The 14,885-nt window shown below is 35.9% G+C and overlaps 1 protein-coding gene across 2 annotated transcripts in view; it reads right to left on the bottom strand.

Annotated features, from left to right (window-relative positions):
- Window positions 1–14,885, bottom strand: part of PDE1A (phosphodiesterase 1A) — a 269,036-nt gene that overhangs the window by 65,356 nt on the left and 188,795 nt on the right. For both annotated transcript variants that reach the window (XM_032637950.1, XM_032637951.1), the window contains exons 7-10: window positions 13,447–13,547; window positions 5,143–5,268; window positions 1,013–1,114; window positions 781–901 (exon numbers count right to left, since the gene is read on the bottom strand). In XM_032637950.1, coding sequence (XP_032493841.1) covers window positions 781–901; window positions 1,013–1,114; window positions 5,143–5,268; window positions 13,447–13,547 — 450 coding nt within the window. The remainder of the gene's footprint in view (window positions 1–780; window positions 902–1,012; window positions 1,115–5,142; window positions 5,269–13,446; window positions 13,548–14,885) is intronic.

Here is a 14,885-nt window from a genome sequence, read left to right as displayed (position 1 = left end):
CCCATACTTAGAAAAGCACTAAAACCATTAACTAAAATGTCTGTTCCTTGTGACTAGCAGCAACCTTCTACTGAGACGTGTACTTGATCGCACGCGCCCCTTTTGCCGAAATCACGTATATACTGGCCTCCCCCTTTCGCTCTTCAGAACAGTTCTCAGAACTCTCTGAGAGACTGTCTCCCAGGTTATAATCTTTAGTTTGGCTCAAATAAAATTTTCCACTTCTTTCTTAGATTGGCTATTGATTAATTTTTTGTCAACAATATCCAGGCTTGCTTTTTCACATAACAATAGATTTTTGCAGTTAGGTACATGTTCACCCAGCTAAAAGCTATATTTCTCAGCCATCCTTGCAACTATGCATGTATAACTAAATTCTAACCAGCAAGATGTATGCAGAAGTGTTATAAATCCTCCCTTTCTCTTTTTATGGTGAAAGCTATTTGCTGCCTCTGCAAACCCTAACCCTAAACCTAACCCTAGCATTTTACCTTTTAACAGCAGATAGCGACTCATTTGTTAATTTCTTTCTCTCTTGAGATTGGCATCTGAGATCCAAGACTTGACCCTCTTTAAAACATGTATTATACTGCATAGGATTATTTAATACATTTATTTGAAAGATTAATAAATTCTGCCTGAAGTCCCAAGAATGTGTTGTGGCCAAGTTGGTAACAGCAAGTCACAAGGTCTGGATTCTTTACAGAGAAGATGTACGTCGATATGCACAGTCACTATTTCCAAAAACATTTGCATAGACACAGAACATGAAAGAGGCACCTGTAGGAAAAACTCCTCCATCAGGGCCATGGTCCATCTGTGGTGCAGCTGCCAGGATTTGGCTGGGTGACTGATGTCTGCTGCATGGAGGATCAGGGACATGGTTTTGGCTTTGTCAAGCCTGTCAAAACAAGGACATGCTCAAATTATCAGAACAAAGTAACCAATTACAGTCTCCTCTGAGTCCAAGCCCATATACCTTTAACACGAAAAAAAAAAAAAAAACACCTACCCTTCAGGCTGCTGCAAACTGTTTCTTATATTTTTAATTTGCTGGAAGTGACCCGACATGTCTGTAGACAAAACCATTTCAATCACTAGGTTCCGAAGATCCCTGTGGAGTCATCAAAAGCAGAAAGGTTTGTTTGGCCCCTTTTTGTTCTCAAGTGAAATATTTCCTTAATATTGCGAATTACATTTTATTTTTTCTAATGGTATGAGCACAAAAGATGCTACATTTTAAATATAAAAGAGCTTACGAAAGTTTGGCTTTAGGATGTTGCCAGGAGAGTGATTTGTGAATGATGCAACATCTCCTTTTAAAGAACTGGATGCCTTCCCTCCCACACCTACATCCCTCCCCCACTCATAATTTCTAAATATTATTTTTAGAAATAATAATATCAGAAAGAATCCTAACTAATTTTAAAGAGTTCTAAAGGCAGAATTTGTAATTAAGAAAACCACCACCATTTATTCAGTATTTATTCAATCAAGGCAGTGTTCTAGGTGCTTTTATGTGAGGGGGTACTATTATTTCCCACCAGAGGGGATTGAGTTGTTTGCTGAGTCACACAGCTAGTACATAGCAGAGATAAGATTCACCCCCAAGAGTTCTCACTAGCAAAGCTGACACTTGGATCACTCCACTGTACCAAGCTTCCATGATGAGGACTCCAGAGAAACCAAGGCTATAAGTGAGCGGGAATTCTCTGTTTAAGCCCTGGGGACCTCGATCCTACATATCATAGACAGAGCTACTGGTACTGTTAAAATTTTAACCAAGACACTGCAAATACGGTGAACATATCACAAAGCCTATGAATGAATAACTCATTCTCACGGTAAGCAGGAGATGAGTAATGCCAGTAAAGGCTTGCATGTTCTACAATTCATTGCTTGCTCAGTACAGATAGGTAAAAAAGTCACTTATACTGGAAATGATATTTTATTTCATTCTGTGGCCAGTAGAATAAGCTAAATTACAGGTGTATGCTAAACTTGAATTATGATCTTGTGTCAAAGATATTTTACCTAAAGATGGTATGATTGAATGATTTGTTTTTAAGAACAACCACATATTGGAGATTCTTGCTGAAAATTATGGGTGCTCAATTCAGTTGGATTTTTAGATAGGAGCAATGAGAAAACAATACTCTGATTACTGTTCATGATATTGTATAGCTTGCTTAGAATTCTTTTACCCAAATATTAAGGGAATGGAAGCTATCAAAGATAGTTAATACTTATTCTCAATTACATTTTTTCTTCTAAATTACGAGATACCCATGTTACAATACCAACTGTACCAAAATATTCATGTTAACTAGGAAAAATGAGACAAAAGTTTTATGAAATCTATAAAATTTAATAAATACTTTGTACTTTGCAGATGTGATGTTAAAAAAGAGACAACAGACCCAAAATGGAGTCCTTGTGCTAAGCCCACATCACCAAACAAGACTTAATACCTCCCCCAGGATTGGAAACTTAAACCAATCAATGTGGAATTACCTGGTCAGCACTAGTGAGGTAATCCCCTGTCATCCCCCAAAGGAAGGTGAATTTGCCTGAAATAATCAGCTTCTTGATAGAATAACTTCCTTGTCTTCCTCTTTCTGCTTATAAAATCTGCCATTTTGTACAGTTATTTGGAGCTCCTTTTCATTTGCTAGATGGGATGCTGCCCAATTCATGAATTGGGTTGAATAAAGCCAATAAGATTTTTAAAATATACTCAGTTGAACTTTGTTTTTTAACAGTAATCAATAAATGTTAGATATTGTCAATAATCAACTAATATCAATAGGCAAACTAGTGCACAAAGGAAATGTTACTTTATTTATACATTTTTCTTGCCAAAATTTTAAAATTACTGCATTTATAGTTACTAAAGTTACTTTAAAAAATAGATTTGCAAACAGAAAACCTACAAACCCTTAAAAAGCTAGCTACCCATATTTTATTTTATTTATTAAATTTATTTATTTATTTATTTATTTATTTTTGGCTGTGTTGGGTCTTCGTCGCTGCGTGTGGGCTTTCTCTAGTTGCAGTGAGCGGGGGTTACTCTTCGTTGCAGTGTGCAGGCTTCTCATTGCCGTGGCTTTTCTTGTTGTGGAGCATGGGCTCTAGACGCGCAGGCTTCAGTAGTTGCGGCACGTGGGCTCAGTAGTTGTGGCACACGGGCTTAGTTGTTCCACCGCATGTGGGATCTTCCCAGACCTGGGCTTGAACCCCTGTCTCCTGAATTGGCAGGTGGAATCTTAATCACTAAGCCACCAGGTAAGTCCCACTATCCATATTTTAATTCTTGGTAAAATAGTATCAAGTTTATACTATTAAATAAATCTTTTACAGCTTTTTGGAAACAGTGTTAAATCATATGATAAATCAAATCATAAATCATGTGATATTATAGTATGTGTTAAAAAAATTTGGGAATTCCCTGGCAGTCCAGTGGTTAGGACTTGGTGCTCTCACTGCTGGGGCCACGGGTTCTATCCCCGGGTGGGGAACTAAGATCCTGCAAGCCTTGTGGAGCGGCTGAAAAGAAAAATTCTATAAAAACACTCAATTAGGATGTTTTGTACAGTAAATTCTTAGCTACTGTACAAAAATATAAAATATTAGAGGAGTAAATTATGAGAATAAATAATACAGATGTTAAAGAACAAAGTGTAATAGAAAAAAATCACACTGAAATAGCAACAGAATAACTTTGAGAAGAAAAACGTTAATTCAAAGAATAAAATTAATAATACAAATGTTACCTCTGGGAATGATAATCACTGATGAAGAAATAAATTAATACTCTACATATAAACAGTCAATCTCTCGGACCTTAGGAAACACCTCTGCACTTGTGTCCCTGCTTCTACCTTTGCCCTTCTGTTTTCCCCATACCCAGCAGTGGTGGCTTCACAATTAGATCCTGGCCTTCCTAGGTTGGTGACCCAACTGTGCTATTGTTTCCTGTGGCATAAAATGAGAGGCCTGAATTGGGTTCCCAAAACAGAATGCCTCCTTCCCCTGACTTCAGAGCTTTTTCTACAGTTGCAAAAGTGAGCCCATATTTTTTCCAGCCTTGAAAATCCAGGAAGTTTTAATATTTGGAGAAGTAACCATGGGAAATTAGGGCTTGTTTTAAACCCTGAATTAAACTTTTATTTATTTATTTTAAGGCAGATCTTAATTCCAGGTTACTTCTTTGGACATTTCTTTTCACCTTGATTTAAAGAAAAAAACAAAAACAGAAACAAACCTAAACAACACTTTGATATTTGAATTTGAATAGGAATTTTTTCAGCCCAATAACTGACTTTTAACAAGATCTTAGTTAAAGATAAAGGCTTTCTTTTTTTTTTTTTAATGTAAGTAGGTCCCACAGAAAATTAGGAATATACTTACACTAAAAAATGTCTATGTTTATCTGAAATTTATATTTAACTGGATGTCCTTTATTTTTATTTGTTACATCTGGCAAGCCTATAGTCAAATGAAGGGGATGATGATGACCTGAGGATCAAGAAGAAAGGAGGGAATGTTATGCTGAGCAGTAGGGGTGCATCTTGTTATTTTTCCCTGCATGGCAATAAGCAATACCATTTCACGTAATTTTTTTTTTTCTTTTTAAGAAGACAGATGCCTTGGAGAAACATGTAAGATTACCCTTTGCATCTAGGTCATTTTAGTATGTTATATTCATAACTTTTTCCCCAAATAGTGAGTTCTTTGATTTTTAGAAAAGCTAAACACATATAGAAAAGTAATATATGAAGGGATCAGTGTGATGCTAAAATTCTGAATTCATGTAGGACCACATATTGGTACAGCTGAGCAGAGCTCCATTCCCAGGAGTATGTAGTTATGGATTTTAAGGTTTTTCTTATGTGGCACATAATCTTATGGATTGGCTATGATGCATATAGATGTTGAATTGGCCTTGAAATAGTTCAGCTCCATGTAACAGAGCCTGGCTCCTGAGTCTTCTAGGCACTAATCATTCTCAGAATCATCCAGTCAAAGGGAACTGAGTTTGTTTTGTGAGTAAAGGATTGACTTTCATCTGTTTTCTTCAGTTTACATCACTTAACATTTTCCCTAAAATTACATTTCCTCTAGGTTTCCTCTGAAACTCACCTCCAGTCATCTTTGGATAAATTTACCAGGACATTCATTTCTTCTTCTTGCATAAGCCGATAAGCTGCACTCACATGGTGATTTTCAAGGACGGAGCGATCATTATACAAAATGGCAACATCTGACCTAAGAATTAAAAACAAAATGCCAAGTAGAGGATTTCTTTAGACCTCATGAGCGTCTTCGAAAACTACTCAAGTCACAAGACAAAATATCATCCGTAAAAATCCTATAATTAAACACCTAGACTTATGGAAGTACTTAGTTTCCTTTCTTTTTGTTTTTTACTGTATGATAATTTTTTTAAAAATAGATTTATTTTTTAGAGCAGTTTTAGGTTCATAACAAAATTGAGCAGAAAGTACAGAGATTCACCATATACCCCCTGGTCCCCACACATGCACAGCCTCCCCCATTATTAACATCCCCAATCACAGTGGTACACTTGTTGAAATTGATGAATCTACATTGAACATCACTATCACCCAGAGTCCATAGTTTACATAAAGGGTTTACTCTTAGTGGTGTACATTCTATGGGTTTGGACAAATGTATAACGACATACATCTACCATTGTTGCATCATACAGAGTATTTTCACTGCCCTAGAAATCTTTTGTGATCTGCCAATTCATCCTTCCCTTCCCATCCCCTGAACCCTTGGCAACCCCTGATCTTTTTATTGTTTTCACAGTTTTGCCATTTCCAGAATGTCATATGGTTGGACTCATACAGTACGTAGCCTTTTCAGATTGAATTCTTGAACCTTTTAGTATGCATGTGAGCTACCTTTATATCTTTTCATGGCTTGATAGCTCAATTCTTTTGAGCACTAAATAATATTACATTATCTGGATGTATCACAGTTTATTTATCCACTCACCTACTGAATGACATCTTGGTTGCTTTTAAGTTTTGGCAATTATGAATAAAGCTGCTATAAACACCTCTGTGCAGGTTTTTGTGTGGACATAAGTTTTCAGCTCTGTTGGGTAAATACCAAGGAGAGTGACTGCTGGCTCACATGGTAAGAGCATGCTTAGTTTTTTAAGAAACCACCAAACTGTCTTCCAATGCGGCTGTACCATTTTGCATTCTCATCAGCAATGCATGAGAGTTCCTGTTGATCTACATCCTTACTAGTGTTTGGTGTTCTCAATGTTCTGGATTTTGGCCTTTCTAAAAGATGTGTAGTGATAGCTCATTTAATTTGCATTTCCCTGATGACATATAATATGGAGCATCTTTGCATAAGCTAATTTGCCATCTGTGTATCTTTGGTGAGGTATCTGTTAAGGACCATTTTTAAATCAGGTTCTTTATTTTCTTATTGTTGAGTGTTAAGGCTTCTTTATATATTTTGCACAATAGTCCTTTATCAGATGTATCTTTTGCAAATATTTTCTCCTACTCTTTGGTTATCTTGTAATTCTCTTGATATTCCTTTCATAAAGCATAATTTTTTAGTTTTAATGAGGTCCAGTTTATCAGTTATTTCTTTCAAGAATTGTGCCTTGGTGTTGTATTGAAAAAGTCATTGCCACGCCTAAGATCATCTAGATTTTCTCCTATGTTACCTTCTAGAAGTTTTAGAGTTTTGCATTTTACATTTAGGTCTATCATACTTTTTTTTTTTTTTTTTTTGCAGTACGCGGTCCTCTCACTGTTGTGGCCTCTCCCACTGCGGAGCACAGGCTCCGGACGCGCAGGCTCAGCGGCCATGGCTCACGGGCCCACCCGCTCCGTGGCATGTGGGATCTTCCCAGACCGGGGCACGAACCCGTGTCCCCTGCATCGGCAGGTGGACTCAACCACTGCGCCACCAGGGAAGCCATATCATACATTTTGAGTTAATTTTTATGAAGAATGTAAGGTTTGTGTCCAGATTCATTTTTTTGCATGTGGATGTCTAGTTGTTCCAGCACCATTTGTTGAAGAGACTATCTTTGCTCCATTGTATGGCATTTGCTCATTTGTTAAAGATCAGTTGAATGTATTTATGTAAGTGCATTCCTGAGCTCTCTATTCTGCCCCATTGACCTATTTGTCTGTTCTTTTGCCATTACCATACTGTCTTGTTTACTGTAGACTTATAGTAAGTCTAGAAGTTGGATTGTGTCAATCCTCCAGCTTTGTTCTCTCCTTCAATGTTGAGTTGGCTGTTCTGGGTCTTTTTGCCTCTCCATATAAACATTAAATCTGCTTGCTGATATACACAAAATAACTTGCTGGTATTTTTATTGGGATTGCATTAAGTCTATAGATCAAGTTGAGAAGAACTGACTTCTTGACAATATTGAGTTTTCCTATCCATGAACATGGAATATCTCTTCATTTATGTAGTTCTTCTTTGAATTCTTTCATCAGAGTTTTGTAGTTTGCCTTATATACATCTTGTACATTTTGTTAGATTTATACCCAAATATTTCAATTTTTGGATGCTAATGTAAATGATATTTTACATTATTGAATTTTAGTTTTAAATTTTTTTAATTAAATTTTGACTTCAAATTCCACTTGCTCATTGCCAGTATATATGAGGGTGACTGAGTTTTGTGTATTAAACTTGCATCATGAAAATTTGTTATAATTGCTTATTAGTTCTAGAAGTATTTTGGTTGAGTTTTTGGATTTTCTACATAGACCATTATGTCATCTATGAACAAAGACAGTTTTGTCTTCCTTCCCAACCTGTATAATATGATATTGAAAAGCAGTAGATAGGTGGGGACATCTTTGCCTTATTCCTGATCTTAGTGGGAAAGCTTTGAGTTTCTCACTGTTAACTGTAGGTTTTTTGTGATATTCTTTGTCAGGTTGAGGAAGTTTCCCTCTATTCCTAATTTACTGAATATTTTTATCGTGAATAGCTATTGGATTACGGTAAGTGCTTTTTCTGCATCTTGATATGATTGTGTGTTTTTTTCTTTAGCCTTGATATGATTGTGTTTTTTTTTCTTTAGCCTATTGATATGATGGGTTACCTCAATTGAATTTTTAATGTCAAACCTAGGCATAAATTTTACTTGGTCATGTGCCTAGTCTCCTTGTATTATCATAATTTAAATGTATTTATGCCTTTTCCTTTCAATTTGCAAGCCAGATGACTGCAAGATCTAGATATGACAAAGAGAGAGAGAAAAAAATCACCTAACATCCTCATTTAATCACTGAATGAACCAACCCTTTTGTACCTATTCTATATAGTTGATTACCATCCTTACTCCCTTGGACTAAATTTACTTTGGGTAGAAGGCAGAGGGGATGTTAAAAATCATTTGGTCTATTTATGATTCTATTTTTTTCTCTTATAATGCTGTAATTCGATTTGAGTATTATAGGTCCTCTACCGTTAAACTGGGAAAACCATTTTGTAAAGCAAAACTTAAAATGTATGTTTCACCACCAATTTATAATGGGCATTATATTTTAAAATGATGAATTCATTAAGGGAAGGCTTTTATTTCTCGCCTGTTTGTATTTTTATATCGTTTGATCATCAAATAAAGTACTTAAGTTGCACTATTGAAATTGGTATTCTAGCATAAAGTGTGAAATATTCCAAGTGTTCCCAAATCTGTATAATTGAGCCCTTGCTTCTTCTTCCTCTATCCCCTTAAGTTGCCAGATCATTTTGTAAGTGTGGAATGGAAGCAGAGCTACTATGTTCAGTGCAGTGTCCCATGCAAATAAGTTGACAACTTGTAGGTAGGCAGTAAAAATAGCACCAAAGGAAAGTCAAGGTGAAACCTGTAACAATTTTGCTACCACTTACACCAACACACAACACACTCCTCTCACCTTTCCTTTCTCCTGTAGACACATATTCTGTCAGCACTAAAAATGTCTCACTAAGACTATTTCAGGCTTTTCAGTGGGTAGTGATCTAGCACTGACCTTAGCACTGAAAGTTTACCAAAGAGTAGACAATGACAAATAAAAGAAAGAACTAAGAAATCTGGCTTCTGTAGCAAGCAACCTATTTGAGATCTGTATCTAATAGTCTGGTGGATAAACCAAGCTTGATTATTAATCCAATATAGGGGAAATGACCTATCAGGCAGTGGAATAATTACTTCCTCTTTTGTTCCTAGCACTATCATAAAAGTAGAATAACATATGTAGTTAGCTAATAGCATATAACCCCAAAATAGATTTTCTTTTAATCATCCCAGCCTTGGCCTAAAAATTTTATTAGCAATAATCATAGCTCAATACACAGAAAACTGAACTAGGAGAGCATACATGCAATCCTTGTTCGAGAGAAAATTAAATAGATCTTGTCTAAGTATCTCCAGAAATTTGCTGAGATCATGGGGAAAACTGTGATTTGCAAATCACATATTTTGTATCATACAATCTCAAATCTAGCCATGGCAGTTTTGCCAGGGTTATTGCATGATGTGGATCTAAGTATCACTATTTCTTTCTCTCAGCAACAAGCAAAGATGTGTTTTTTAACCAGATTTAATTGTAGCAAATTATGTGTGATTTTGTCTCATAAATCCAAAAGGACGCTGAGAATACAGAATGGTCTTAATGCTTGAGATAATCTTTGACTGCTATGGAAAGAACAAGATTCTAAGCAATACCCAGTGTCCATGGTTACATGTAGCTTGGCATTTTCTTTTCACAAAGAGGAAATTATTTCTATTTATTTACACTTTCAAGGATTGTATGAATTATAATGTCTGTATTGAACTCAAATCTAGCCTTGCACTATGTTTTAAATTATTTTTCAGTCATTTTTCATTATCCAGTAAGTAGGTTTCCATATTAGAAAAGCAACTCTAAATCCAAGTAACAATGAATAATATAAAATACGATAGAATTATTGAAATCAGTAACATAAAACCAATATATACTTGGACAAAATGTGAAGCCAATAATTTCAAAAAGCACATCATATTGTTGCGTTTGTGATCATTACAACTTTTTTGTTCATAAAATGTTCAAGTTCTTGTAGAATTAATCTATTAAATAATTGATCCTGATAGACAATATATAAGAAAATAAGTAAAATAATAGACCTTCCCCAGTGTTTATACAGAGCTTCTTAATATAAAATGGTAAAAAGTGTGTTCTTCTTCATCCTCCTCCTCTCTCTGCTCTTTCTCCTCCTCCTTTTCTCCATCTCCTTTTCCTTCTCTGCAGTCTAAAGGATAAGTAGATTAGGACTCTTCATCCAGTTGTAAATCAATGGCAAAAGGAGAAATCTAGAAGTGATAATTTAATATTGCTGCTGGAGGTCAGTCCATTGCCTTTACTTTTAAAAATAGAGGGCTTCCCTGGTGGCGCAGTGGTTGAGAGTCCGCCTGCCAATGCAGGGGACACGGATTCGTGCCCCGGTCCGGGAAGGTCCCACATGCCGCGGAGCGGCTGGGCCCATGAGCCATGGCCGCTAAGCCTGTGCGTCCGGAGCCTGTACTCCGTGACGGGAGAGGCCACAACAGTGAGAGGCCCGCGTACAGCAAAAAAAAAAAAAAAAAAAAAAAATAGAAAGAGCAAGAAATATTTATTGGAAGCAAATCACTTGCTCCTTTCTCCAATTCCTAAAACTGTGGTCCTACACTGGGCCCGGCTCAGTAATGAGCTGTCTTTAATTAAAATCCCACTTATTATGAATTTGGTAGATATAGAAGAGCCTTTGCTAAGCAAAAATGATCTGCATAGTTTACCTTTCCTTTGATGTTTAACACAAATGAAAACAGGATATCTCTATACTCTACAAAAGTGTAGGTTAATAACACCCCTGCTGTACAACCAGACTTCAAGGTCTTCCTTTTCACTTTATGCTCTGTCAATGTGGGAGACTCTAGGGATAGACAGAATGCTTTCCCCAACATTTCGTTGTTTGAATTTCAACTCTCCTTCTGTCTCTGTCAAGGAGCCATAATTTTCAAGTCCATCCATTTAAGGCTGTAAAAGATTTACTGTTACATGTCTGTCTCTGCCCATGGGAGCAGAGTTATGTAAATAGACTGGATTGAGAGTAAGTGTCCCTCATCTCAGCTTCTCAACCCTGCTATTGCCACCAGCTGACTATGTGCATATAGTTAGGTAATTTCACCTACTAAGATCTTTGTTTTCTTTTCTTAGACTGTGAGGCTTAGACCATATGATCTATAATGTGGACCTCAGTCACTGTAGGATCCCTTGAAGCTCTAAAATGTTCTGTATTTTATTTTATTATTATTATTTTTTTTGGCGGTATGTGGGCCTCTCACTAATGCGGCCTCTCCCGTTGCGGAGCACAGGCTCCAGACGCGCAGTCTCAGCGGCCATGGCTCATGGGCCCAGCTGCTCCACGGCATGTGGGATTCTCCCGGACCGGGGCACGAACCTGCATCCCCTGCATCGGCAGGCGGACCCTCAACCACTGCGCCACCAAGGAAGCCCTAAAATGTTCAGTATTTTAATAAAATGTTCCATGCTCTCCACATCAAAACAACAAATTCCTATAGCTGGAAAATCAGTTTTTAGAAATATTGCTCTTAAAATACAAATGAACAGACCACACAAAAACCTGCACATGAACATTTATGGCAGCTTTTTCATAAATGCCAAAATTTGGAGGAAACCAAGACATCCTTCAATAGTAGAATACGTGAACTCTGGTACATCCATGCAATGGAATATTATTCAGCAGTAAAAAGAAATGAGCTAACAAGTCATGAAAGGACATAGAGGAACCTTAAATGCATATTGTTAAGTGGAAGAAGCCAGTTTGAAAAGGCTTCATACTGCATGATTTCGAATACATGACATTTTGGAAAAGGCAAAACTAGAGATCTTAAGATCAGTGATTGCCATGGGTAAAGGGGGAAGGAGGGAAGGAGGAATGAAAAGATGAAGCTCAGGAGACTTTTTAGGGCAGTGAAACTATTGTGGATGATACTATAATGGTGGATACATGGCATTATACATTTGTAAAGCCCATAAAATGTATAACACAAACAGTAAACCAAAATGCAGGCTATAGATTTTAGCTAATAATAATGTATCAATATTGGTTCATCGATTGTAACAAATGTACCACACCTGATGTAAGATGTTAACACTAGGGGAAAATGTGGGGTTGGGGAAGGAGTATGTGGAAACTCTACTTTCTGTTCAATTTTTATGTAAACCTAAATCTACTCTAAGGAATAAAGTCTATTAATTTAAAAAAATGAACAAAAAAAAATTAACTGGGTTTAGTCTTCCCTCAACAAGAATAGAGAGCACTACAGTAGTTCCAGAAAGAAACCAGTCTCTCGACTTACATCTCCATCTTAAGCATCTCTGACTAGTGAAAGACATAGAAATTCAGGATCCTATGTAAACAAGTGAATTGGATCCTGATGGGTCTTAAACCAAATTCTGTTTCCCAGGTACTGAAATCTCTTTTCAGCCAAAAAGAGGTTAGAGCCCCTTTCTATTATGGACTGAATCGTGTTCCCCCAAATTTATATGTTTATGGTCCTAACCCCAGTACCTTAGAATGTGACGTATTTGGAGATAAGGCCTTTAAAGAGATAATTAATGTTAAAAGAGGTCAAAGGGTGGGCCCTAATCCAATATGACTGATGTCTTATAAGAAGAGGAAGAGACCCTGACGTATGTTCAAGCACAGAAAAAAGGTCATGTGAGGACACAGCAAGAAGTCAGCCATCTGCAAGCCAAGGGGAGAGACCTCAGAAGAAACCAAACTTGCTAACACTTTGATCTTGCATGTCCAGTCTTCAGAACTGTGAGAAGATATCTGTTATTTAAACCACCCAATCTGTAGTATTATGTAACATTCATAACAGACTAATGCACCTCTACTCTGGTATTTTGATTCTAATAATTGCCATTATCACCATAATTAAAAATCCAATTTTCTAATTAGTTTAAATTTAACATTGCATGCTAACCTGGAAATAAGATTTATTTGATCTTTAGATTTTTTTTCAGAAGCGGAACTTCATTACTTTCAAATATATAATGACACCAGACTGATGCCGTGAACAATAATATGGTAAGATTTGTCCCCGTGAATAAATGTCTGACTTGTGTGATAGTTTAGTGCAAGTTCTGGGCAAAGAAAAATTATCTTATACATTTTTATGTTCTTTAAATTGCTAAATATGTCACCAAAATACAAGATTCTTGATAAATAAGAATTGCTGATTGAGGTGTTTCAAGCTTAAGGCATTTTGCTAAAATCCATTCTTATTAGACATCTTCATTATTATTTTGAAATCCTCTTAAAAATAAGTAATATTCAGAAAAATACATTTCAAGTTTTAACTTAGAAAAGTTAATCCTTTATCTAACTTACCTTGTCTGAATATGAAAATTGTTTGTAGTTCCCGTATGCTCATAATCATGAATGGCAGCAGCAAAGACCATTGCTAAAATTTCCAGTTCAGTGAGCCAGTGCTATTAAATTAAACAAAGATTCCATCATATCAAAAAGCAGAGTCAATGCTGTCTTTCTAAAAAATAAATATTTTCATTGCACACAGTATAAATCAATATATAAAACTGTTATATGAATTTTAAATAATTTTCCCCTATTTTACCTCCATTAATTGTGCATAATGGATTCTTCATGAGGCTGATGATTGTTTCATGGCTTGTTAAGTTAAAAATTCAGACATTATAATTTTCCTTGTTAATTGGAAAAGAAGTAATTTTCTATGATTTAAAAGGTGAACTCTAAATGGATTTTGAATTTACAGCCTTACCAATTTGGGATCTCATGAAATCATTTCAGTTTAGTGATTTTTAACATATAACTCATACAACACTAAAATGTCTTTTAGCACAACTTTTGTAGAAGACCCTACTATTAGAAAATTTTCCACCTGTGAGTTGAAAATACTCACTTTGGTCATCAGAGAAACTGAACTTAGTTTTTATATTTAGAGATTTAGAAGAGATTCCAAGAATTTATCAAGTTTGTTCTTCATGATACATATATTCTTTGACTATACAATTAAACTGAATAGCAATGAAAGAATAAATGCTTTCACGTAAAATCCAGAGCACTGCTTCATATACATTGATTTTGTTGTTGTTGTTATCAATTGGATGGTTTTAATAAAATTCCTCTACTGTTATAAGTCCATTTAGGTAATTTGATAGTTTATTCATTACTCACATTTTGCATAACACTTTAACTGCATTGTTCAATATGATAATCACATATGACTATTTAAAAATAAATAAAATTAAGTAAAATTAAGTTCACTTTTTCAGTTGCAGTAGCCACATTTCAACTGCTCAATAGTGGTAAGTGGTTATCTTATAGAACAGTACAGATACAAAATATTTGCATCACCACAGGAAGTTCCATTGGAGAGCGCTGTAAGTAGGTGGTACTTGATGGTAAGAATAGAGGATCCAAAGTGATGTGGAACTTGCTCTTAGTGGTTTTATGCCATATACTTGAAACAAAAACCTTGCACAAAGCAGCAGCAGAATATAAAGTACATGCATACTTGATGAAAACTCACAGAATAGAAGGGCAGTTAGGACACCTATTTGGTGGCAGTGGATCTTGGAAGAAGGATGGACAAAGATTGGTAGCTAAATGCAAGGTTGGAAACAGAGAGATTCTAAATAGAAAGAGTAAATATGGAATGATACTATAGAGGCCTGTATGGTAATTGAATTGCTAATAGTATAATTGTGTTGGAGAGTCAAGTGAAGTGAGATTGAAGATGGAGTATGGGAAAGAATTGATAAGCTACCTTGATTAGAGCTGATGAATTA

Source organism: Phocoena sinus, chromosome 7 (genome assembly GCF_008692025.1).
Source record: "Phocoena sinus isolate mPhoSin1 chromosome 7, mPhoSin1.pri, whole genome shotgun sequence".
NCBI lineage: Eukaryota > Metazoa > Chordata > Mammalia > Artiodactyla > Phocoenidae > Phocoena > Phocoena sinus.
This window is presented reverse-complemented; position numbering and strand designations above follow the sequence as displayed.